This window comes from Engystomops pustulosus, chromosome 3 (assembly GCF_040894005.1).
Source record: "Engystomops pustulosus chromosome 3, aEngPut4.maternal, whole genome shotgun sequence".
NCBI classification, from domain to species: domain Eukaryota; kingdom Metazoa; phylum Chordata; class Amphibia; order Anura; family Leptodactylidae; genus Engystomops; species Engystomops pustulosus.
In genome coordinates this window covers 168,119,152-168,145,174 of record NC_092413.1, presented here as the reverse complement: position 1 = coordinate 168,145,174, position 26,023 = coordinate 168,119,152, and the positions used below count along the sequence as shown (strand labels likewise).

The 26,023-nt window shown below is 41.7% G+C and overlaps 2 protein-coding genes across 2 annotated transcripts; one reads left to right on the top strand and one right to left on the bottom strand.

Annotated features, from left to right (window-relative positions):
* Positions 1 to 1,571: 1,571 nt before the first annotated feature.
* GFM1 (G elongation factor mitochondrial 1) lies at positions 1,572 to 24,346 on the top strand. The gene is made up of 18 exons (XM_072142922.1): positions 1,572 to 1,877; positions 2,366 to 2,518; positions 3,097 to 3,229; positions 4,276 to 4,480; positions 4,568 to 4,684; positions 4,767 to 4,917; positions 5,339 to 5,493; positions 5,767 to 5,851; positions 6,672 to 6,809; positions 7,114 to 7,215; positions 7,432 to 7,488; positions 8,324 to 8,461; positions 8,565 to 8,647; positions 18,543 to 18,705; positions 19,843 to 19,987; positions 20,743 to 20,903; positions 22,641 to 22,694; positions 23,508 to 24,346. The coding sequence occupies exons 1-18, from the start codon at positions 1,803 to 1,805 to the stop codon at positions 23,637 to 23,639; spliced, it is 2,247 nt and encodes a 748-aa protein (XP_071999023.1). The 5' UTR covers positions 1,572 to 1,802; the 3' UTR covers positions 23,640 to 24,346.
* LXN (latexin) lies at positions 8,510 to 16,576 on the bottom strand. Its single transcript, XM_072142923.1, has 6 exons — positions 16,309 to 16,576; positions 15,939 to 16,001; positions 13,026 to 13,200; positions 11,944 to 12,080; positions 9,988 to 10,050; positions 8,510 to 8,809 (listed from the first exon to the last, which is right to left on the bottom strand). The coding sequence occupies exons 1-6, from the start codon at positions 16,438 to 16,440 to the stop codon at positions 8,693 to 8,695; spliced, it is 687 nt and encodes a 228-aa protein (XP_071999024.1). The 5' UTR covers positions 16,441 to 16,576; the 3' UTR covers positions 8,510 to 8,692.
* Positions 24,347 to 26,023: the final 1,677 nt, after the last annotated feature.

Genomic DNA, 26,023 nt, shown 5'->3' with positions numbered 1-26,023 from the left:
GCAGACTGCACCTCCATTTTGTTTTAACCCCTATAAAACACGTAAAGGGTTAACAAACTTCTTAATAGTAGTTTTTCATACGTTGAGGGGTGTAGTTTCCACAATGGGGTAATTTACGAGTCTTGCTATTATTTAGGCCTCTCAGTGTCAATTAGAAGTTGATCAGGTCCATCTAAGTACGGGTTTTGGCGATTTTACAAAAAATGTGAAAAATGATACCTAAATTCTGAGCCTCATAACATTCTAGTAAAATATGTGGAATCTTAAAAAACCATGCCAACATAAAGCAGATATTTGGGAAATGTAAGTTATGAATTTATTTGGGTGCTATGACTGTCTGCATCAAAAGTAGAGAATTTAGAACGTTGAAAATAAAGAATTTTTCAAAATTTTTGCCAAATTTTGTTTTTTTTCATAACTAAACGCAAAAGATTTCATCCAAATTTTTAAACTAATTTGAAGTACAATGTGTCACGAGAAAACAATCTCAAAATCCCCTGGATATCTCATAGCGTTCCAAAGCTATAACCACTTATAGTGACACAGGTCAGATTTGAAAAATGGGACCGCGTCCTTAAGGCCAAAATAGGCTGTGTCCCGTAGGGGTTAATAATATGTTCAGCTTTGTTGTTGCCCTGAAATGGCTAATTGCATTAGTAATACTGTATATGTAACTACTAAACAGATCGAGTAGATACATTTATACAGTTATAAAATTACATTTCGTATACCTCCCAACTGTCCCAGATTCAGCAGAACAGCCCCGATTTTCGTGATTACAGTGATAATGCAGAGAGCTGGCAGCTCCCGGCACAATGATGGAGGTCACACTATGAGGGAGGATGGGGAAGGGGGGGCCACACTATGAGGGGGGATGGAGGACATAATATGAGGGAGGATGGAGGGCAGGAGGCCACAATATGAGGGAGGTTGGAGGGCAGGAGGCCACACTATGAGGGAGGATGGAGAAGAGGGGGGCACACTATGAGGGAGGACGGAGGACACAATGGGGAAGATTTATCAAGCTGTCTGAAAGTCAGAATATTTCTAGTTGCCCATGGCAACCAATCACAGCTCCCCTTTAAAATATTCATGAGCACAGGTAAAATGATAGCTGAGCTGTGATTGGTTGCCATGGGCAACTAGAAATATTCTGACTTTCAGACACTTGATAAATCTGCCCCAATATGAGGGAGGATGGAGGGCAAGGGGATTGGAAGTGGGCGTGGCTTAGGGCAAAAAGGGAGGAACTTTGTGTGGAGAAAAAGCAAGAACTTAGGACAAAAAAATTTCAGTGGTGCGAATACTGCGCCGCATATGTTGTCCCTGCGCTGCTATGAAAGTTGTCAGTTTTGCATTTGGCCCCTTTAAGGCAACCGCGAGGCTGATGTGGTCCCCGGTGCAAATGAGTTTAAAAGGTGTAATGTGGAGCTACGGGGTCAGCACATGACATTATACAGTATTCTGCAGCCTCATCTGCAGGGGGCGCTCTCCTCCATCCAGTGACAGGAGCACAGACATGTTTCCGTGTCATAAGATGAAGGTCATAGTAGGCCGCGCATCCCCTGGAGCAGCCTCCAGCACAGAGGAGCTACTGGCTACGTATCAGGGCTAGACTATAACCAGCACCCGCCATGATACCGGTCATATAGTAATAATAAGTCCGGGGTGATAGTAACTCGTGCGTTCCACCTTGCGGAAGTTGTTGCTGGTTTAACCTTTGCCGGCATCGGTGACCCCCGGAAGTGATTGGTTTGTGCTGCCCAGAGATCAGCGTGACTTTCACAGGGAGCCTGGCAGCTATGGGTCTCCTGCGAGCAGCCTCTGTCATCGGCCCCTGGGTGTCTCGTCACGTCCGAGTCACAGCTGGGGGTCAGGTAAGTGGTGACACTGCTGTACCATGGGCGGGAGGTCACCCAGCATGCGGTGACAGAGAGGAAGGGAGGGGGCTCATCTATGTCCTCTGTAGTCCTGGGCTCTCCTCTCTGGTGTCATGTCCTGCTCTGCTGTATTTTGTTCTCCTCTCTCTGTTGTATCAGGAAGAAGGAGCCCATCTATGTCCTTTTACATAGTGCACAGAGATGGAAACCACCTCATTGAGTTCTGTATGTACAGGTGTCAGGCCACTACTAGCCTCCAATTATTGGCCTCTTCGGTTTTATAACTTTGTAATAAGCTTTGTAATGCACCTCACCAGAGTATAGTTATCTCACTTGCTCCTTCCCTTCTTGATAAAATAAGTTTTCCTCTCAAATTAGATGAATAGCAGCACCATTTTACATAGCTATAAGTAACTGGGGAGAAGCGCATATGTTTAATAATATTAATAGGTATTGACATTTGTGCATTGGTTTTTGTTTTGCAGCTTCCTCTGAACCTTTGCAGACATTGCTCCTCTGGCATCGTTCCCAATGAACGAATTCGCAATATCGGGATCTCTGCCCACATTGATTCTGGTAAAACCACAGTGACTGAGCGGATTCTGTACTACACAGGGCGTATAGCACAAATGCATGAGGTGAGATATATGGTGTAAATCATTACATTTATGATGGTTATTGGTCTGAATTGTGACATATCAGTTGTCTTCCTTGCAGTTTGTTGCTATCTGTTAGATTTAGTCATCCATAGATTAATTCAGAAGCTTTCTGAAGAAGTCATGCTTAAAGGGCATCTCCCACCAGGATGAAGGACTGTATGCAAATTAGCCTGAGGGGTTCCATAGGTGATAATGGAGCCTGGAGCCCCTCAGGCTCCTTTGCATACAGTCCTTTATCCTGGTGGTAGATGTCCATTAATATTGGGGTGCTTCCTTTCAAGCTAGTCAAGAGGTTGTGTTTTTTTTTTTGTTTTAATCCTTGAAAACATATTTGCATATTTCCTATATAAATTTAATCAGAATTATTTATACAAATTGTTTAAATTATCAATTATAGATTGCGAGCAGATACAGAAAACTTCTGTGCATATAAACATGCTGCTTTTCTGAAAAGGTGTTGTATATTGTTAAGGGGGTGCCAGGAACAGGCTTCAGTCTATTAAGGGGTGTAATGGCGTTGTATACATTTTTATAGTATTACTTTTTTTCTTTTTCAGGTAAAAGGTAAAGATGGTGTTGGGGCAGTAATGGATTCGATGGAATTGGAGCGACAAAGGGGCATTACCATTCAGTCTGCAGCAACCTACACCATGTGGAAGAACACAAACATCAACATCATTGACACCCCAGGTACATTGCTATACCTATATGGAGCATGTTGTAAATTACATATACCTGCCATGATACTACACATTACAGGTAGGGTGTTGTAAGTTTAAAAAAAAAAAAAAAAAAAGCAATCCAGTGAAACTCTATTCTTGGTGGGTGTTCTGCTTTCTGTTGTCACCTGAATGTTACGACGCCTTGTATGACACCTGGTGACCTTAGCAACCAGCTAAGGTGGTTGTGTTATGGCCTCCATATTGGGCACATACAGTTAACACATCAGCTTTCAGGAGGTAACAGGAGGACCTAGTGTCTAGTGGCTAAGCTAATTTTAGGTATCAGAAAACCATTTGTAAGGCTAGGACTATGCTGCATTCACTGGATAAGGATCCCTGAACAGAATCCATATGGACAGTAGATTTTCTGTACATGGGTTAGCAGTAGATTGGGATGTCATAGTTACGGTGTACACACTTCAGAGTGTTTCTGCACTAAAATTATTATGGATTGTAAAATCCACAGCTTGCCAATTTCCTGTCCTAGATGCGTAGCAGATTTCTCCTTCTCAGTTGCGGTAGACAAATCCATGACAAAATCCACTATGAAATGTGACTTTTATCCTGAGTTTCATATGGATTCAGTGCTGACTCTCTACACCCACTGAGGGAGATGTATAAATAGAGTCGGTGAATAGACCAGTCAACTGTCAGACTCCACAGTTGTATTCTGCAGCAGATAAATTGTATCTGGAGTAGTTGTGGAGTCATACTTTTGAGTTTTTGGCCACCCGGTTAGGCCAAACCCCCTTTTTGGACAAGTTAGAAAACTGCCTGAAAATGGTCTAAAACCCACAATTGCACAATCGGGTAGAAAGTACTCCACAGTTCTCACTTAGCCTGGTTGATGAATTTCCCCATTGTGTTTGGGGTTAAAGTTGCGTGTAATCCAGTATCAAAAGCTAGGGGTTCATCATCATTTAGCTTATCATCGTTTAAGATCTTATAACTGATTTGTTGCTGCAATTGTCTTTTCTGGTACAAACACTAACATGTAGCATCATTCATCCTTAGGACACGTGGACTTCACTATTGAAGTGGAAAGAGCCCTGAGAGTGTTGGATGGAGCAATTCTTGTCGTCTGTGCTGTTGGAGGGGTTCAGTGTCAGACCATGACGGTTAACAGGCAGATGAAGAGATATAATGTCCCTTTCCTAACATTTATCAACAAGTGTGACAGAATGGGCTCTAATCCTGAAAGAGCAGTGCAGCATCTGAGGTGACACACTGGATGGCTTATACACGCTTGTATTGTATTAAGATATAGTAATACTATCTGGTAATTGTTTTCTGTTTTTTGTTAAAGGTCTAAACTAAACCACAATGCTGCATTCATCCAGCTACCTATTGGACTTGAGGGCAACTTTAAAGGAATCATAGACCTTGTAGATGAACGAGCCATTTATTTTGATGGGCAGTTTGGGTATGTGTATCTATATTGTGGACCCTTTTATTGCTCTGCATGTCTTCCCTGGGGTTTAACAAGACAATGAATGTAATTTTAGGCAGCAGATACGCTATGAAGATATTCCAGCTGAGTTCAGGGCGGAGGCTGCAGACAGGCGACAAGAGCTTATAGAAAGTGTGGCAAACTCTGATGATATGTTAGGAGAAATGTTTCTGGAGGAGAAGATCCCTACAATTACTGATCTGAAGGTAACCTGCAAAACTGAATACAGATGGTGTCCATAAAGACCATTTTATGTGGTCCATATATGTATAAGTGACCTTAATAAACCGCAGGCTGTGCTAGATATATTTCCCGGAAATCTTTTTTTATTATAATTTTGCCTGTATGTTTTGTAGGAGTGTGTAACCTAACCTCTGAATACAGTAGTGCAACTCCTGCAAATGCTCTGGGTGGCTCTTTCAGAATGAAGAGTTTTTGGCCCTTTACAATGAACTGTTCTACAGCCGATCCCTTTGCTATTAGTGACTTCTGGAAGTATCACTGAGGGGAGAGGCTGTGGTGCAGCACAGTACAGAAAGCTCTTCAGATTGATAAACCCTCCTAAACTACTGATAGATTTTTTGGGTTGGTGTTTGCTGATGTTAACTTATAACTTATGCTTTTCAGTTGGCTATCCGCAGAGCAACTCTGAAGAGGGCATTTACTCCTGTATTAGTGGGGAGTGCTTTGAAGAACAAGGGTGTCCAGCCACTTTTGGATGCTGTGTTAGAGTATCTTCCAGACCCATCCGAAGTTCCAAACTATGCAATTCTGAATACAGAGTAAGTATAAGGCTACATGTACACTAACGTGTGCCCAGCCATAGCCGGATGCACGCTGGATAGAAGTAGTCTCTATTGTTGCAAGCTCTTTCCCATATATATGCCACCACATCGGCAGTGTGGATGGGGCCTAACAGAGAAATTAGATGTTTGAGTGATGTGTTGCTGTAGGAAGGGGGCCTTATTATAAAAACAAGTGTTTTTGTTTTTTTTAATACATATATATTTGTTTAGTAGAAAATGATAGGGTTGATGAAATGTATCTATTTTTAGTAATTCGGAAGAGCCTACCAAAATTTTGATGAGCTCGGCAAGAGATGACTCCCATCCGTTTGTTGGACTTGCGTTCAAACTGGAAGTAGGTGCTAAATACTGAATTAATTGTGAACTATCCTAGCTGGGGACGAATACAGCGGGACCATATGTCGAGTACATTAATAGGAGCTTAGAAGGGTTTTATGCCAACAATACTGCAACTTTATAATACACTTTGCTTTATTGCCCCTTTTTTCATGCTGTCTGTATTGACAATGGATAAAATCCTTCATTGTTTATATCTTGCAGCTGATTTTTGTCCAGACCCTGCTTGTTACAAGCTATTTGTATAGTTATGTATCGCTATTTTGTATCAGCAGTTGATAGCTGACCAGCAGCGTTGACACTATGGTGCAAGGACTCCCATCCATTGCACTGTTCACTGTCCATGGGATTTGGCCAGCACATGGGTCTGTTTCCACAGACCAAGCATGTTTGTGTGCAGGGGGCCTAAAGCTGTATTCAGACATTCTTAAAGCATCTGTATTATATTGTCACCCTACAGATCAAACATGACATTAAGATCGCTGTGCTGCTGCCACATAGTTAGGGCAAAGCTTTCAGGGGTCTGAGTGCTCCTGGGCATCCTGGGTTGAAGGGTTTTGTATTGGTAGTGAGCTCACAGGGGGTTTCCTTGACTGTCACTGTGATATTGTGTTACCAGGATATTATTGTATTGTGTGTGTTTTTTTTTGGTTATTTCATTTAATTGTTATTTTTTTTTTCAAACCATGCATAAGATATGTTTTACAGCTTACAGAAACCTGCTTTGCAATGATTATGTTTGGCTTGATAACAATAAGAATATTGATAATCTTAAGACATTAACTGATTGTTATCTGTATTCCTGATGTCTGCTGCAGGCTGGTCGTTTTGGTCAATTAACATATATCCGAGTGTATCAGGGGATGCTAAAGAAAAGCGATTACATCTACAATACAAGGACTGGCAAGAGAGTGCGTGTACAGAGGCTGGTGCGCCTCCATGCTGACTCAATGGAGGTATGGTTCTGTTCTGCTAACTTATTGCCAGTATAGTTTAGTCCAAATACATGAGTTTAGTGCCCATTTTACCTGTGTGTGGTACACAAACCTTTCTGAAGAATTGGATTACACATTTGTGAGCGAATAGATATTGGCAAAACAATTCCTTTCATAGTTACTCAAATCTCATGTATCCTCTAGTACGAACTACTTCACAGGTCAGTCCATTAATAGTACATTTTACATAATGTTATAGTCTGGAGGAAGTAAAGTTTTAAATATTATGTCTTATGCATTCCTTTTTGTTCTTCTGTGTTCACAGGATGTTGATGTAGTGTATGCGGGAGACATCTGTGCCCTGTTCGGTATAGACTGCGCTAGTGGGGACACATTTGCCAGCAAATCCAATGACAACATTTCAATGGTTAGTTGTACTCTTTAACATAGCAATGCTGTATGAAATAAAATAAGGAGATATAAGATCTGTGGCCTGGATTTGATAATCCAGGAGTATTTCGTACTCCTGGCGTATGATATTGACAATTGATGATATTGATCACTTGTTGCAGTTCATGATGAAGTATTTCCAATTGTATTTCTGTGCACGATTTAATGTGTTTTTCATTGTTTGAACCTACAGGAATCCATCCATGTGCCAGACCCAGTCATTTCTGTAGCAATAAAGCCTGGTAACAAGGTAGGATACCATCGTGTCACATGACTGATTGTGTGATTAGCGTTTATTATAATAATTTCAAGCTACCTGGTAAAATATATAAATTTTCCTAGTGGGGGCTTTACTAAGCCAAGTACAACAACCGGAGGACATGATTTTATTATCCACAGGGCCATGGCTTAGCAGGAAAGGGCATGACTTCTCAATAAGGTGGCATGGCTTAAAAATATTTGACAAAGTATTGACACAAATTTCTGGTGTTCACTGAACTAACTGGTAGATATAGATTGATCATGTAAATCTCCTGCATCAGACAATACATAAATCTGGTGCATTTTTAGACTGTTTAGTTTTACACTGTAAATATCAGACTGTTTTTGATTATGATATATGTCTAGAGTGTAAGATCTGTATAAATATATGATGACCCAAGTCCTGCAAGTCTCATCTGTCATGTCTAGCCCCAGATGTCCTACTACATATCATTTCTTTGCCAATGAACAATACTTGACGGAGGGGCAGTCGGTGAAGAGCTGTTGCGTCATGCGCCAGTCTTGATCTTCTATCTCCTGTGTGGTATAGAATTGTGCGATTATCTGCGCCAATCTATACTAAATAACACTAAGCGGAATTAGATTCTGTTTAGCTGCCATTAAATGTGGCCAAGGCCCACACTGTAAACTCTAGCTGCTCATGTGGTGCTAGCACAGAGATGGTGAACGCTAACATTAAAGACCGTGCCTTATCTGGGGTTCCAGGAGGCTGCACTGTATGGAAATGATTGTATCTACAAAAATGCTGCAATCCCTGTGTGAATACAGACTTAAAGCTACAATAATTCTTTTCGTTCCACTAGAATGATCTGGACAAGTTTTCCAAAGGCATCAATCGATTTACACGAGAAGACCCAACCTTCAGAGTCCACTATGAAACTGAGAGTAAAGAGACCATTGTATCCGGCATGGGAGAGCTGCACCTGGAGATATACGCTCAGGTAATGCAATAGAAAATGTTGCCTGCATCTATAAGAAATATAACAGGATTGAATTGCGAAATTAATTTATTTGCAAACTTTCTTTGTTATTTTCATTATTTAGCGACTTGAAAGGGAATATGATTGTCCTTGTACCATGGGGAAACCTAAAGTTGCCTTCAGAGAGACTGTAGCAAAATCTGTACCGTAAGTAGTATTTGGAATTCTTTATGTCCTAGAAGGCTTGTAAGCTCATGAATGCCGGCTGCTGTTCTCATCTGGGTTGAATTTAGGCAGACGTTTATAATTGTTGACTTTTAGCCCTCCTGAAGGGTCCCATAGAGTTTCTATCCACCAGGGCTCCATTTCCTGCAATGCAGAGTGTTATCAGTACATCACGCTATATTTTATCTGGACTTACATTCTGTTGAGTCCATCTCTGTAACTCTGATAGTAGCAATGTTGTTATTACAAAATCAGTGAGTCATAGTGGTGTGCTAAGAAGAGGATTTTAACCTCTTCAGGACCACCCATGGTTTTGATACGTTGCAGGAAGTCTTGTACGCTGCGCAGAGTTACAGATAACTCCTCCAATTCTGAAGCTGCATCTCTGCTATCACATTTCAGCAATTAAATATTATTTGTGTAATGAAAAGTTATAGGACTGCAATATACTTTCTGTATCAGTTCCTCACAGTTTTTTTTCTAGATTTCTGCTTGCTGTAATTCTATAGGAAGCTCCTTTTTTTTTTTCTTTCAGTTGACAGAAATCTGTCCATGGTCATGTGATGTAACACGGGTGCATGGGCCGTAATCAGAGATGTGATGTATAACGAGCCGTGCACATGTGACATCACATGATCAGGGACCGGTTTATATGCACAGGAAGTAAATAATGAAGCGTCTTATAGAACGACATCAAGCAGAGATCTAGAAAACCATAAGGAATTGATACAGAAGATTTATTGTATAATTGTAGAACTTTCCATTGTACAGACAATAATATTTATTTGCCGATATGGGAACACCATTTTAGGGAAAATCTGAGACCAAAAACTGAGGTCTCTGGTTATTGGATCTCTGTGACAGTCAGTCCTATCTTGTTTTCTTTTCCAGTTTAGGCACATGAATGTTATGGGGAGAAGGGGGTATTTGCCTCTATGAGTCTGTATGATTTGCATGGCCATTCACCTGTGGCCACTCTGTATTGTTAGTGTAAGTTTGCTGTGAAATATCCTCTCAGGAAATTTTTTGTGATGGAAATGCCACATGTATTTCAGCATTTGCTATGCAAAAATCTACAATACACATCTAGGGCAATTGTAATCTTAGATTCTCATATTTCCTGTATTTTAATAGGATAATACATTAGGACATATTGGGCATTGTCATCCATGTGGAAGTCGATTAGCAGAGACTTTTATTTATGCCTGATGTGGATAGAATTGTTACTGTTACCTTTCGTCAGGGACTCATCATAATGTAAAATGTGTGGTCAGATTATCTAGGAAATATCCCATGAAATCAGTGATTTTGTATACTATTACCTGTGTAGTCATCTGGTGGATCCGCGTTTTGAAGTGGAATTCTAGAGCATTGTCGTTCCTTACCTGCAAGTGTTAACCAAGAGCAGTTTTGTAATAAATATCCAGATTGCTATTATGTTAACATTTCATACTACGGGATATATCTATTTGTGAATAAGAACTCGGATACTGCAAAACACGCCCACCGTTGCCCATGTAATGCTTCCTTTAATATAGACATTGCTGTACATGGAAATGAACACCTTAAAGGGAGCATGTTGTCAACTTTCTGAACAGTAGGGGGAGTCTCAGTGATGGGACCCCCATGGATCACCTTTGGAGAGCTCCTTGACTTGCACAGGCTGCCCCGTTTATCTCTATGGAGCTGATGGAGATTGCTGAGCGAAACCAGCTGCTTGGGTCATCACTCGGAGCTGAAGAGGAGTGCGACAAGGGTACATCGCCCCCCTGTTCTCATGATCCGCGGCGGGTCCCATCACTGAGACACCTATTGATCAGCAAGTTAGGCCCTATCCACAAGGTAAGGCTTAACTTGCTTGATGGAAAAACCCCTTTAAGTGGAGGGCCAAATGGTGACTTGTGGCCAGGAAACTTTAGGTTGCAAATATTATGCTGCTAGCTGCACTAATGATTGTGAAGGTGATTGTGCAGCAATATAGCAGGGGTTTTCTTCTGGCAATTATTAGGCACATTTTGCATATATCAACATTGACTATTTTTTGTAATTCTGGAAGTCCTTCTTCATGCATTCAGTCTGCAAATATGGCTGTATACTCCCAGGAAAGTGGTGGAGCAGGCCTAGTATATCTGCCCCACTGTGTCATGTACAGTGTTCAGAAAGCTTAGGACTGGGGCATGTATTACACAATGCACTGGTGTAAGTTGGGTCCTTCATAGACTGCTGTTTTTAGAGATGCCTCCTTCTCTGGCAGGGGTTTTGTGAGTCTTGTGTCTCAAAAGCTTCATCATATTTGATGTGGTTATTGGATGCTATTTTGTAACCTGCAAGGAACATTGCATCAGCTTGTAAGCAGTATGTACAAGCCTTGCAGTGGAACCTGTCATCATAAAGGTAATTATTACATATGTGAGTTTCCAATATCTTCTGGCATTTCAAAAATGCCCTTTTGGTGCATCTGAATAATTCCACTGCTTTTCAATTGTTTCTTACCCCTGGCTCCCTGCTAGCATCATCTGGTGAGTCCCAGGGGGCGGGGAGAAGGAGTTCAAATAAGAATTGCTTGTGGCAGTGAGCTGACGTAAGCGGAGGAAGGGAGCAGGAGAGGCTGAAGGAGGGCAATGATTGAGGGTGAGAGGGGAGGAGAAATTGAGAAGAGGACTTGTGCCTTTTGAACTGCCGTGCCTCCTTCCCTTCAGATAATGTTAAAGAAACAATGAAAAAGCCATGAAATTAATCAGATGTGCCACAAAGACATTTCTGAAATTAAAAAGCCAGAGGATATGGGAACCTGTCATCATATAAAAAATTACCCCCCTGATGACAGGTTCCCTTTTAAGCTTCTTTTAAAAGTTGTAATAGCACGTGCTTCGGTCCACAAATCTTTTCCTGTTGGCAGCAAAGTTAAAAGTAAAGGAGTTTTCTGCAATACAGGCAGTCCCCGGGTTACATACAAGATAGGGACTGTAGGTTTGTTCTTAAGTTGAATTTGTATGTAAGTCGAAACTGTATATTTTATCATTGTAGTTCCTGACAATTTTTTTTTTTTGCCCCAGTGACAATTGGAGTTTCAAATTTTTTTGCTGTAATAGGACCAAGAATTATCAATAAAGCTTCATTGCAGACAATTTTAAGCTGATTATTGCAATCTGGGACTATTTTAAAGCATCCAGAGAGCTTCACCAGAGGTCACAGTGGGCAGAGGGGTCCGTCTGTAACTATGGGTTGTCTGTAAGTCGGGTGTCCTTAAGTAGGGGACCGCCTGTAGTTGCACTTACCACCTGCTTAACGCTATCAATGACAACAGAGCGGTAGTATGTGTCTTCTGTAGCGTTCTGACACTTGACGAAACTAGAAGCAGCGAGTGCCAGATACCAGATGGGCTTCATATCAGGTGCTATGTTGCCATCTTTATCTGCAATATCAAAAAGTGATGGTATGAGAGCGCTGTCCTAGCTGGTAGCATTCTATGCCTTTGGCCCCTTTCACACACGGGTATGCTATGCCCAGCCCGGCTGGAGAAGGCGAGGCGAGCACTCCTCACCCATCCCCTCTCCATACGGAGCAGTGCAGCTGCTCCGTATTTCTCGCCAGAGATGGAACAGGATTTCTTTTGACTGGGAAACACGTTGTGCTCATCTTGCCTTTCACAATTCACTTCTGTGATGGCCAAAGGGCAGCTGCCGTTGGTACACCTAATATACCGTATTTTTTGGACTATAAGACACACTTTTTAGCAAGAAAAAAATCTTGCTAAAAAGTGCCTGCATCTTTTATAGACCTCAGGTCAGGAGGATCCAGCTCTGCCAGACCCTCCTGACTGCTGTAATGGAGATTGGGTGCAGCTCTATATCAGGGCATTATCCAATCTCTAAGAGAGGAGCCTCCGCACTGCTCTCCCCTCTCCCAAGTGTCCTACAGGACCTGTGTTGATGTCAGAATCATGTGACTGATCACATGCTTCTTACATCACCACATACTGCCAAGAATGAGGACATGCTTACTGGGACAGGGTAAGAGGAAGGGGGGAAGGGTTCTGTGTGTGTATAGTAGAGCTGTGTGTGTAACTGTATGGATGAAGCAGAGCTGTGTGTGTAACTGTATGGATGAAGCAGAGCTGTGTGTGTAAATGTATGGATGAAGCAGAGCTGTGTGTGTAAATGTGTGGATGAAGCATAGCTGTGTTTCCTGTGCTTTAGTGCGACCAACAGGGATATTTTAATTGGTGTAAAATATATTTTTCCTTTTTTGGAAGCCTAAATCTGGGGTGCGTCTTATAGTCTGAAAAATACGGTAATTTTCTGTGAAAGGGGCCTTAGCTGGTATCATTCCCACAAGTTACAGGCATTACAAACATTACCTGGAATTTCTTCTGCGGCTAGTGGTACAGAGCGATGCTTCATATTGTTGTAAAATTCCTGGTCTTTTGCAGTGGTGTTGTTCTGCGGCTCGCTCTGTAGTTTGTATGTTACATTGGGGGCGCTTTGCTTGTTGGTGGGGTAGAGCACCTCCGCAGTACACTGTATCGGATTTTGCTGAGGAGGAAATAAAACGTGACTAAAACAGAGAAAAGACCATGTAGGTAGAAGTTTCACGTACCCTATTGTCCCAGGTGGTGGAGGTTGAATGTTCGGAGTGCACACGAGGTTCTGGCTTGAAATTGCAACAGCTTTAGAAAAGGAGGAAGTTGTAGCACATCCAACGGGATAAAAACACTTTATTCTTCATTCTTTAAAAGGCATACATCGGTGTGTAAGTAGGCAATGGAGACCTACGCGTTTCAACTTGTCTAAGCCTTACTCATGGTAAGGCTTAGACAAGCTGAAACGCGTAGGTCTCCATTGCCTACTTACACACCGATGTATGCCTTTTAAAGAATGAAGAATTAAAGGACACCTGTCATCAGGTCTCTGTCACTAGTCCTGTCACCACTATATGTTGGAGCAGCTCACAAGAATCCAATCCCTGCCTTTATCTAGTTATTTCAAGCATTAATCACTGAAAAATAATCTTTTCTTTATTATGTAAATGAGGCTGGTCACATGGTCAGAGGCAGTGATGTCACTCCTGTTACCCCTCCCCTCTCCTCCCCTCTCCTCCCCTGCTCATGTCTGTGTGTAATGTATAGTAAAGCATTGCTAGTGTGTGTGCTGCATCTGCTGACATGCTGCATCCTCCTAATATATAGGTGAGAGACACAGACATCAGCTACACAAGTACCTGACATGTTCTGCTATAACATGGCTGCCTGGAGCTGTTGTATCTGTCCTATACACACACAGGCTGCAGGGGGCGCCAGCACCAGGAAGCACATCATTATGCAGCCTTACATCATTATACAAGCTGTCAGTCAAGCACTGGGGGTGTGGCTGTACCTCCCACTCATGAATAGAGTGGACAGCTTGAATATGCTAATGCTTCATTGGACATTTCACAGGTCATTTGCATACAGCTTTAGGACCTCATTGCTTAAGTTTACAGGCATGTAGAGGGACAATGAAGGGATAGAGACAATGCTCTCTAATGGCAGTTTATGGAAATATATTTAGATTAGGGGGGTTATTTTGCCTGACGGGTTCTCTTTAAGTGTCTTTATCCTGTTGGATGTGCTACGACTTGCTCCTTTTCTAAAACGTGACTAATTTGACTACCCCAAATGATCCACATTAGGACTGTACCACCTGTGAATCCTAAAGCAATGAGTCCATGTGGATTTTACGATATTGCTACATATACCTTGATGCCAGTACTAATGTGATCACCGCCCTTCTCTATATCCTGACTGCTGGGAACTAGCACCAAACCAGTACTAACCTGATGTCTATAATTACTTAATCCACGTATGCATCCACTATGACACCTGCTTATTACATTGTCAGTCTGTTCTGTAGACAAACCCATTTCGAAGTTGCAAAGAGCTTCTAACATAAAGGTGGGCGATGTTCTCACAGGCGGCTGGATGTGTTCACTGCTGTCCCTGAGCAGGTCATGTCCTTTTTATACGGATGGCAATCCCATGGTTGGGACTATCCCAATGAAGGTGCTGAAAAGGGGATAAGTATCTACTGCTGGGAGTCCTCCTTGTGAGTGACCATTACTCTATTCACTCTTTTGGGGTTGTTTTTGTCTTTCATAGCAGAAACCGAACATCGTGTACCCTTGGGCCGCAAGCAACAGACTCATGTATCATAGAAAATACTGCAAGCTCGGACAGAAATGGGTCATACTGCATCACTTGTGGCACGGGCATAAAAACAATGGTTAGCACATGTTTCAAATATATAATCGGATACATGGGGGGAGATTTATCAAGTTTCTGAGGTAAAACTGTTCTAGTTGCCCATGGAAACCAATCAGAGCTCAGCTTTGATTTTTATAAACAGCTGTGGGCGAATGAAAGCTGAGCTCTGATTGGTTGCCATGGGCAACTAGAATAGTTCTGCTCTGAGAGACTTATGATAAATCTTCCCCATGGAGTCTTCCTTCTAGTCATGGGATAAAACTGAGGTTCAGAAGAAAGCGGATCATTTTCCAATACAGACTCCACAGCAAAAGGGTTATGTAAACGTTAGTTTTCACTTGTTGGTGTGTGTGACGGTTAGTAATGGGGTCCTTCTTAGTTACTGATAACCTAATCCTGCATCCGGAAAACCTCTTTACCGTGTAGATGTGATACATACATATGTGGCAAGTATGAATAATGATGTGTTCTGGATAAATTATTCATGCTGTAGGATGCTGGCCAAAGCACATCGGTCTATCCTGCTAGACTAGTGGAACCTGTACAATCGCAGATCATGACAGCTTCATATAGGAACATGCGGAAATGTATTTATTACAAGCTTTGCACCAGTACTTTTGTAACAAGTCCCATGACTTGGGATTTTTTAAATTACAAATGTAGGGTTGGGTAACCAGAGGTGGACTGTAGTTTGACATGGTTACATAGGGTGGTCTAAAAAAAGACAAGCATCCATTAAGCTTGACCGAGGAAGGGATGTGCTGGGGATCAGTGTAATGTTTTTTTTGACAACCTAACCATCAATGTTATTTTTCTATACAGAGGCATCCAGGCTTTTTTTAAATTCTTTTTGGCGTTTTCTGTTTTCCTCGCATAGACCAGCTCCATAAGATTTATCATCATTAATTAAAAAATGGTGCAAAATTGTAACAACCACAATTCATGATGTGGAAGGTTTATTCAGGGGGGGTACATGTTTTATCCCTAAATTATCACCCCCATAAATGTACAGATTTGCAAATAAACACTCACCTCATTCACAGAATCTTTTATAGCAAATTCCACGTTATATTTATTTCCCTGACCTGCAATGATCTGTTAAAAAAATATATAAATAACAGCGATGTTATAAAATATATATATAAGTAACTGAAAGATTAATTAATTTATTAAACATTTTTTTTAGTTCTTTGAGGCCCAGTTCACACCTGAGTCAGGTTTTTCTGTAACATACTTGAAAACTTAAGGTGAACAGAAAGTATTCTGTTGCCTATAGACATCAATGTAAGAAAGGTTTCCTTCTATAACCGGAACCTGACGAATGTTTATGGTGTGAACTTGGCCTAAGAGATGTTACAGTGAAGGTGTGCTCAGTCTCCTGGACTGCTGCAGTCACTCTTACCTCCTTCCTGGCTTTTGTCACCCCCTGCACTTCCATGAACCGGTTTGGCCCCCCTCGATCGTAGTTAATTTTGTCGCCGGCCAAACCTGCTGCTCTGGTGGCCGGGTAATATGAAGGGTTTATATCTTCCATGTTTCTTCTTTTCGAAGTCACCGCTGGGACACAATGCAGTGTAATGCTGTTACTTTCATGTGATATATGAGATTGCAGAATTACGTACAGGCGAGGGATAGGCAGCTGTGATCAGGAAGCTCCAGGGGTGAGACGTCATGGGAAGGCGGGGGAGGGAGTGGACTGTGGACTCGGAGACTGCCAGCACCCAGATCACACTCCTCTTACTGAGTGGTGGTTTCTTACAGAAGAAGGAACATCGCAGAATTTAGGATGAAATTTAAAACCTTTGGCTTTTTGTTTCCTTGGGTTTTGTATATATTACATCTCTGATCTGCTGCTGACTCTAATTGACAACTCTGAAGGTTTCAGATCTGAAATCTCTTGACTTTGTCTCTTGCTGGGGTTATTTGACTTGTGACAGATCTTTCATTTCAGACCCTGCACTAGAACAATTGTTTTAAAATACAGCACAGAAGTATTGTATAGTATAAGGGTTACTGATTCACAGTCTCCAAAGACACCTATGACACCCTGTTATGGAAATATAGGACGTATTCTGTCATCCCTGTATTTTGCCGTATTAGTGTGCTGGCCGCTAGGCTTTCTATAGAGGGGGGAGGAGCCCTTACCCCTTCTCCTGCACCCAGCCGAACATCTGTTAGTGTGCATGAAGCCTTACATTGTACAGTTTAAAAGAGACATTTGTCCATCAAGTTCAACCAAGGAAGAAAAATAAGGGAATGTAATAGAGCACGATTCTATGTAGTAATGGAACCATCAGTGTTATTTTGATGTAAAAATGCATCTAGACCCTTCTTTGAAGCTCTTTGCACTCTGCTGTGACCAGCGCCTGAGGCAGGTTACTCCATAGACCAGTGATTTTCAACCTTTTTTGAGCTGCGGCACACTTTTTATACTTAGAAAATCCTGGGACACACCACCAACCAAAATAGCACAAAATGACACTAAAACAGTCATATTATACATATAGTTAATAATATAGATTCTAAATTTATTTTACTCAGTGTGAAACCTGGGCCTGTTTCGATAAACACAAAAGGGATATCCTGGCAGGAATGGTGGAAAGACACACACGAAGCTCTTCCTCAACAGTTCTCAGTTTCTCCCTGTTTTTAGTATATGGTGCTGATTATTATGTGGCTCATATACTGCAATATAAAGGGGTACAATGAGAAGTACTATAACCATGAGGCCAGAGTACGAGTGCCGGCTCATATACTCAGCATATGAGCTGGTACTTGTAGTACTCCAGCCTCATGACTATAGTATTTCTCATTTTACATTTCTCATTGTTATATGCAGTAAACTGCTGGAGTACTAGAAGTACCAGCTCATATGCTGAGTATTCTGCCAACAGTTCATATACTCAAAAGCTCATATAGACAGCATTATTGGTGGGCATTACCTTGGCGGTGGGCAAATGCAAGAGTTGCGCGAGGTTCAAATCTTGCGCATGTGTTATTGTACACGTCTCTTACATTGTAAGAAGCCGTGACTGCGCATCGCTGTGCATTGCTGGGAAACAAAATACAGGGGGCACCATAGTTTGGAGAAATTTCCCCGCGGCACACCCGACCATGTGTCGCGGCACAAGGGTTGATAATCACTGCCATAGATTGACACTTCTTACAGTAAAGAAGCCCTGTGGCCTCTGGTGATGAAACCTTGTTTTCTCCAGACAGACGGTGCCCCCTTGTCTCTTGATTTAACCTGCAAATACTTTGTACAAATAATATAGGGAAGACCGCCTTCAGTGGTTGTGCAGGTAAAATGTAGTGTTTTTTGTCATTCTTTCAGTGGAGTTAATCCTCCATACTGCGGTCTGCCAGAATCGTACTTATACTTAGATATAGCAAATGTCAATTCTAGTTGAGATGCCCATATACTGTAATAGTGCATATGTTTGTAAGACGACCATACAGCAAGTACTAGAAACCATCAAGCAACAAAGAATGAGATGGACTCCTGTGACTCCATCTGGGAGTTGTCATTGCAGCATTGATCAATGAGATTTTCTGTAGAACACAGCCATATCTTTTATAATAGTGATGATATTATTGCTACTGTCGATGGCATGATATAATATTCTCCATTTTCAGGTTTGATTTCACTCATAAGAAGCAGTCTGGTGGGTCTGGTCAGTATGGTAAAGTCATTGGATTCATCGAGCCACTGGAAGCAGAAAACTACACTAAAGTGGAATTTGATGACCGGACTGTAGGAACAAATGTCCCCAAACAGTTTATTCCTGCTGTGGAGAGGGTGAGTTACTTCCCCCAGTACATTGTTATAACTATACAGGCTACTTCCAGGGGTGTTGGGTATCTAATTCATATCTGTAACCATTTCAGTCTCTCCTAACTGCAGAGGGCAAGATTTCGGGTCACTAAAAACACATTGAGCTGTATGTATCAGTTTTTCGGCTGCCACTTTTTCATGTTTCCTGAAGTTGACTTACTTAATCATTGCAAGTTTTTCCCCCCTTTGTGATACATGTGATGAGCTCTCTCCATACGCAGCTGTTACTACTGCGGTTGGTGCTGGCAGTGAGGTGCCGACCGCAGCACTTGACTTACCATATATCATGTAGGACTGCCATGTGTAATGATTTCTTACAGCCAGCAGATGGCAAGCTATTGGAAATCAGCAGTAGAATTGCTATATACTGCAATACATTAATATTGCAGTATATAGTATGAGCAATCAGACCCTCCAGGGTTAAAGTACACTGGAGGGTCTGAAATAATGGTAAAAAAAATAAACAGTTTAAATCACCCCCTTTCCCTAGAACACATGTAAAAATCATAAACATTATAGCTATTCCCACTTCCCTAAATGCCTGTTCTGTCAAAATATAAAAAAGATTATTCCCGGCCAAACAATAACACCTTACCAAAAGTTATTGACCTCAGAATTTGGCAAAATGGAAAATATTTTTTATGTACAAAAGATTAGAATTTTAAAAAATCCATTAAAACCTAATAATTTATATATATATATTTGATATCCTTGTCATCGTACCAACCCAAAGAATAAAGGGGAAGTGTAATTTGGAGCGCAGAATAAAACCTGTAAAAACAGAGCCCACAAATGTGTTTTGTTTTTTTCCGTCAATTTCACTGCACTTGGAAATTTTTAAATTGCATGGAATATTAAAAGGCGTCACTAAAAAGTACAATTTGACCCGCAGATAGCAAGCCCCCACACATCTTTGTAAACGTAAAAAAAGTTTCTTGTAGCATATCTGCTACAGATATAGAGCCGATATAAGATATAGAGCCGACTCCCCTGGTATAACATGTGAATGAATTCCCTTTATGAAGAATGGCATACTGTCCAATATTATTACTGCCTTATGCACGCACAATACTTATGAGTTATGTATTTTGTTTCTTAAAGGGTTTCCGTGAAGCCTGTGAGAAAGGGCCTCTAACGGGACACAAGATTTCTGGTATACGTTTTGTCGTGGAAGATGGCGCTCATCACATTGTAGATTCCAATGAAATCTCCTTCATCAGGGCAGGAGAAGGAGCTTTAAAGCAAGGTATCTGGGCCTTTGTCCCCTATTGGGAGTAGTAATATAAATTTATATACTATAGCATCTGCATATTTTGCAGCATATTGGATTTGATTATATTAGTTGTCTGGTTTAGGCCTTTTCTTTGAATCATGTTAACATGTTCTACCTTTGCTGAACAAACTTCCCATGCCACATACAGTTTATTAAAGGGGTTGTCTTAAAGTTGTTAAAACAGCAATGGACGAACGACACCGGCATCTCTCACCCCCTCCTCCTTTCCCTGGCGCCGCCATGTGTCCACCGTACTATGGTACGGCAGGCACACGTCATGTGAATGTAGCCTAAGCTCCATTCTTCTCTATACAGCTGATCTGCAATACCAGCACAAACCATGGTCGGGTGTGGCGCTATTTTTGGAAAGAGGCATGATTTTCAACCTCCGGACAACCCCTTTAAGTGTGTTCCATAGGCCCATGCTAGCCCTCCTACACAGTGTCTCCCACTTCGTTCTGACGGAGCTTCTGCCTACTTTGTGTCCTACCTACCCTTTCGTAGAACCTGAGCCAGCGGCTAACCTGATTTTCTGTCCCTGTCCATGGTTATGTTTTTTGTTTTTTGGGCCCACAAACATCCAATGGCAACCCTGTCATAACTCTTTCCCGAAGTCTGTGCCTTAAACTATGCAACGGTTAATAGATTTCAGAACTAATGTTGTGGGGCAGTATATTTATTATTTATAAGATATATTGAATTGTACCATGTATTTTGTTTTGTGTCAGCTTTGGAGCAAGCAACTATCACCATCCTGGAACCAATAATGTCAGTAGAGGTCAACGCACCAAATGAATTCCAAGGAGCTGTGATTGCCGGCATTAACCGCAGACATGGTGTTATTGTAGGCCAAGATGGGGCCGAGGACTACTTTACAATTTATGCTAATGTAAGTACATGAAGAGGACTACAACTCTTACTTTATTATTTCATTGCAAATTCTCCTCTAAGGCCTCATTCACATGACCATATTTTCAGTCCATGTGTACACAGTGTATACTGCCATTCAGTTTTCTCCATGGTATGCAATTTTCCTGTCCTGAACATAGACTTGAAAGCCATTGGATACATACAACCCGGCCCAGGGCCCATTCTGGACATATTCCTTCCTGTGGCTAATCTTGAAATAACAATATATACAAGCAGGACCCTCCCCTCAGGTACTATATACAGACAGGACCCCATAGATAGTGGGTGTATGTATACAGCTCCCCAACCCTAGGTAGATGGTATACACTGGTATAATAATACTCGCCTTCAGCGCCCTCCTTGGCCACAGTGTTTGGCTATGCAAGTGAGCTGCGTTCTACATCAGAAGTAAGTGTGCTGCTGAAAAGCGCATCTAAAATGGGTATTTATGGCTAGTGTGCCAAGCTGCTTTGGTTCCATAAATTACATATCCAATAGAACAGGAGATTGTTGGAATACAGAAGAGAACACAGATTCAGTCCAATATCCTATATAATTATAAACATTGTACCTTACATACACCTAGTTGTCCACAACTTCTCATAAATATACTTAGATTATATATTTGTTCTACTAAGCTCTCATACATACGACATAGAGGTCTATGGCAACTGGTCACAGTGTGGTGAGCACACAGTGTTGCTCCTCGGTTGCTCTGCTTATAGAGAGGGGCCCGGCGGTGTGTTATGTAAGTTATGGCCCGGACAAGGACCTATTTCCCCAGCCACCGTGGTCTCTTCTGCTCTTGTCCTGCCGTGTTTGCTGTAAAGTGACACAGGCCATGCAGCGATCTAATAGATTGTTCTAGTAGTAAGCACTTGGCAACATTGTGAAAGTCCTTACTACTGGTGATCTGCCGCTCCTTGCATGGGCCCGTGATATGTCTTCTGTCCAGGCCCATCTCCTCAGTGCTGATCACTTTATGAGAGTGTTTATATGTATCGTCAAAGCCACATTGACAGGTTTTCTCTATTTGGTACCTTTATGCACGCAGATATGCTTGATTTACAAATACAAGTTCCTTCTTTATATCTTACAGTATATATAGTTGAGTATAAGCCTAGGCACCTAATTTTTCCACCAAAAACACCGAAAACCTATTGACTCGAGTAATAGCCAAGGCTGGGAAATGCATTGGTCACAGCGTCCCCAGTGTATAGCCAGCCAGCCCCCCTGTAGTGTATTGCTCGCCTGCCAGCTCCCCCCTGTAGTGTATAGCTCGCCTGCCAGCTCCATCCTGTAGTATATAGATCGCCTGCCAGCTCCCCCCTGTAGTGTATAGCTAGCCGGCCGGCCAAATTAAATAATAATAATAAATAAATTAAATAATAATAAACTGAGTACCCACCATTCTGGCCCGGGGGCTCCTCTTCTTTCATGTGTGTGGCCGACGGCTGCCGGGCCGCAGCGCTGCCCACGGAGCTGTCGCAGAGCCGGCACCTGCACACATGAAGATAGAAGAGGAGCCGCCTGGGCCGTCGGAATGGTGAGTACTCAGGTATATAAATAAATAAAATGAGTATAAGCTGAGTGAGGAATTTTCAGCACAAAAACTCTGCTTATACTCAAGTATATACAGTAATTATATGGTTTATATGTGGTTTTGTACTGTGTGTTGAGGTGTCTGGCTTGACATTATCTGCTTTGCTTTTTTTAGGTCCCTCTCAATGATATGTTTGGCTATGCAAGTGAGCTGCGTTCTAGTACAGAGGTAAGTGCTGCTGAAAAGTGCATCAAAAATGGGCATTTACTGTTGGTGTGCCAAGCTGCTCTGGTTAGATAAATTATATAACCTATAGATATGTTGAATGTTTTTTTTTCCCCACAGCTTCCCATAAATATGCCTATAGATTGTATATTTTCTACTAAGGCCTCATGCACACAACAGTATGGGAGCCGGTGATGGCTGCACAATTTGCAGCAGTATCATGTTCCCTATAGACGTCTGGCAACCTGTCAGTGCAGTGAGCACAAGATGTTGCACCCAGACAGAGTTGAGCGGGTGCACAAAATATAGGACTCATCGGGCGCTTAGCTTTCTATGGACAGGGCAGGGTTGAGGAGCGTTCACCTCCCTCCCTCCTCCTGGTGGTGCGTTTGCCTAACTTATGGCTGGACGATCACAAGGTCTAATAATAATAATAATACATCTTTTGCTCTATAGCATCTTATTCTTTTCACATGCCGCATATTCCCCAAAATTTCCCATAATGGCGACTTTTTGTAAATATGGGTCATGTGTAAAGCTCTGCAGAATCTAAATATTTATTGGATTGGTAATGCAGCATCCATATATTTAAAAGTGAATAATCCCTCCCAACATAAATGATTTTCACATACAATAATCCCAAATTTACACAAACTAGAAAGTGCTATAACAATGATCTGTAAAGCGCTGCAGAATATTATGGTGGTAGATAAATATTATTATATCATTTTGTTTATTTCTGCAATCTATGAGATGCTTGTGTACACGTGGATCCCACTCTTCCTACCTTATGTTTTCAATATTTTTTGTTTTTAGGGAAAGGGTGAGTACACAATGGAGTACCTCAAATACCTGCCTTGTGCTCCTAATACCCAGGAAGAACTGGTCACTAAATATCTAGAAGCCACAGGACAACTTCCAGCGAAGAAGGGGAAGTACAAGAGCTGACCTCCATTCTTCTTTTGATCCTCATAGACATTTTCTCTGGGGTTTTTTTTTTATCCTGTGACAAGACTCCCACAGATTATATTTATACTATATGATGTCCATTTGTACATTCGGGTCCTTTCGGGGTTGAGATTACGGCACCAACTGAAGATTCATTGCTGGTTTTTGTGAAACCCCTTGGATATGTGCTCAGGTTCTATCCCCGGAGAAGATCTGCTACATGTGGAAGCCGCTACACAATGAGAGAGTCTCCATTTTATCTTATCTGGAAAGCTATGTGACTACTGGTGTTACACTTCATGGCTGCATATTCTATACTTGCAATATTTTTAAAATCTGAAAGGACATGTAGGAGTAACGCCCAGATTACCATGATCGAATTTTTGTCCTCTGAACAGTGGAAACTAAATACATATACAACATGCAGATTCTTATTCATCATGTATAGGAACATTACCATCATTCATGTTCCTGGTATTTATGGTTGAAAACTAATCTGCCTTCTGTGCATACAAGTCAATGTTATCTGATGCTAAAGGAAGATCTTCTTTTAGTATCAGTCTTTAGTTTCTGTTGTTCTTCTCCATGACGGGAGAGAACCATTGTAAGAAATAATGCTGGTGTGGACCCAACTCTGCGCTTACAGTTCTTCTAGATGTAAAAATCCCTTCTACGTCCACCAGGAAATAAATAATATGTGTCGCTTATTTGTGGCTCTTATTATATGTCCATTTACCCTTACCTCTGTAACTATATGGGTTCTCAGGTTTCTGATTAGTGTATGCTGATACAATAAGATTATAGTGTGGGTATAGAGCAGTAGTGACCGTATAGCACAGGTGCCAGAGGTGGCACTCGTAGCTCTATCGGTAGGCACTCAGAACATTGCCAGAAGGACTGGAGGGATGCTACAATGATAATCCAAATTTCCCCTCCTTCTTTAAATGCTATCGGTGTCCTGAAGATGAAGATACTGTTGGAAGCAGTTGGCAGAACACTGCTTAAATTGCCATGTTGGCATTTTGCAATAAATAAGGGGGTTTTGGGTTGCAATTTGGACACTCGGTCTCTAGAAGGTTCACCATCACTGGTATATAGAGTATAGAGTATGTGGCCAAATTTCTTGTTCATTTCAGCACCGTTCGTAGCTTTAAAGTCCATTACACTGTCACCCTGCGGCTGTGGTGACACACAGCGGCGCATGTACCATTGTTTTGGCTTGGCTTTTTTTTTTCTTCTACTTTTTGTGGAGCACATGCACTTTTCCAACCTTTTTTGCACCTAAGATGACCTCCCTTCAAGGTTCACCTGTATCTAGTTTTCTGTAGTGTTCCCTGAGTTATCCCCTGATTCCACATGTAAAAGTTCCGACTTATTGTTGCAAATCCATACCTGCTGTTGGCAACTTTTGTTCAAATGAACAATAAAATGTATTAAAAAGGCAAAACTCCTAAGAAACAAATATATGACCATCAGAAAAAGCAAAGCCCGGAGAAAAGAGCCCCATAGCGTTTAGAAACTGCGAAACACATGTTGCTTGTTTCCGATCGCAAGTGTTTGGGTCTAAATGCATGTGTTCGCAGTGCGGCTTTCATACACCTGTAAACAAACAGGGACACAACCCGGAGAGACGGCGACACAGGGACACCGGGTGGGACAGTGGAGGCAAGGACAAGTTTAGAGGGGTTTTTTTTAAAGTTGCCCCCCACATGTATTTTTCATAGGGTGTTGGACAATCCCTATTAAATTGATCAGTGGTCATGAAGTCTCGTGACCACAGAAACTGTCACCAACCACTGATGAGAGAAATAATTGCACAATTCTAAGTCAGATTGCAGATCTCCAATCTGTTTCTTCTGTTATTATTCTAATGTTTTAATAATTTTTCAGCTGAGTTCTACTGGATATTTTGGTCCCTGCACTATATTAGGCTGTGTTCACACAAACGTATGGGCATATGTGCGCTGGTGACCCCTCTCCTCCCCTCCCCATAGAGATACATGGTGCCATAACGCGGGGAAAGATCTTTTCCCTGTGTACGGTGCAGTACTGCTCCGTGCAGCCATTGCCGTCTCTGGGGGAGCGTATGTATAGCCGCAAGTATATACTACCACCCCCCCCGACCGTTGTGTGAATGCAGCCTTACACTAGCCACTTAGTGCTAATGTATATATACATACATATTTATATTATTTAATGTGGCTTGGAATAGAAACGGTAACATGTAGGATCTCGCATTCCCAGATAGGATGTTGGCTCATTGCTGTTGTAGATTTGCAGATTTGTAGCTCGGCCTTAATGTTATCTGTGTTTGTGTGTCCTAGATGTGACCTGCGGCCTCGTCTCATGTGGGCGAGGGATACTGATTGCTTCTCAGTGACCTA

What these genes read in the sequence shown, in the direction of transcription:
- GFM1 (XM_072142922.1), top strand. Translation starts at nt 1,803, where the DNA reads ATGGGTCTCCTGCGAGCAGCCTCTGTCATCGGCCCCTGGGTGTCTCGT. An exon ending in TTATTCCTGCTGTGGAGAGG is followed by an intron (nt 18,706 to 19,842) that starts GTGAGTTACTTC and finishes TGTTTCTTAAAG; the next exon opens with GGTTTCCGTGAAGCCTGTGA. An exon ending in ACTTTACAATTTATGCTAAT is followed by an intron (nt 20,904 to 22,640) that starts GTAAGTACATGA and finishes TGCTTTTTTTAG; the next exon opens with GTCCCTCTCAATGATATGTT.
- LXN (XM_072142923.1), bottom strand. Translation starts at nt 16,440, where the DNA reads ATGGAAGATATAAACCCTTCATATTACCCGGCCACCAGAGCAGCAGGT. An exon ending in TGACAAAAGCCAGGAAGGAG is followed by an intron (nt 16,002 to 16,308) that starts GTAAGAGTGACT and finishes TTTTTTTAACAG; the next exon opens with ATCATTGCAGGTCAGGGAAA. An exon ending in AGCCGCAGAAGAAATTCCAG is followed by an intron (nt 12,081 to 13,025) that starts GTAATGTTTGTA and finishes TTGATATTGCAG; the next exon opens with ATAAAGATGGCAACATAGCA.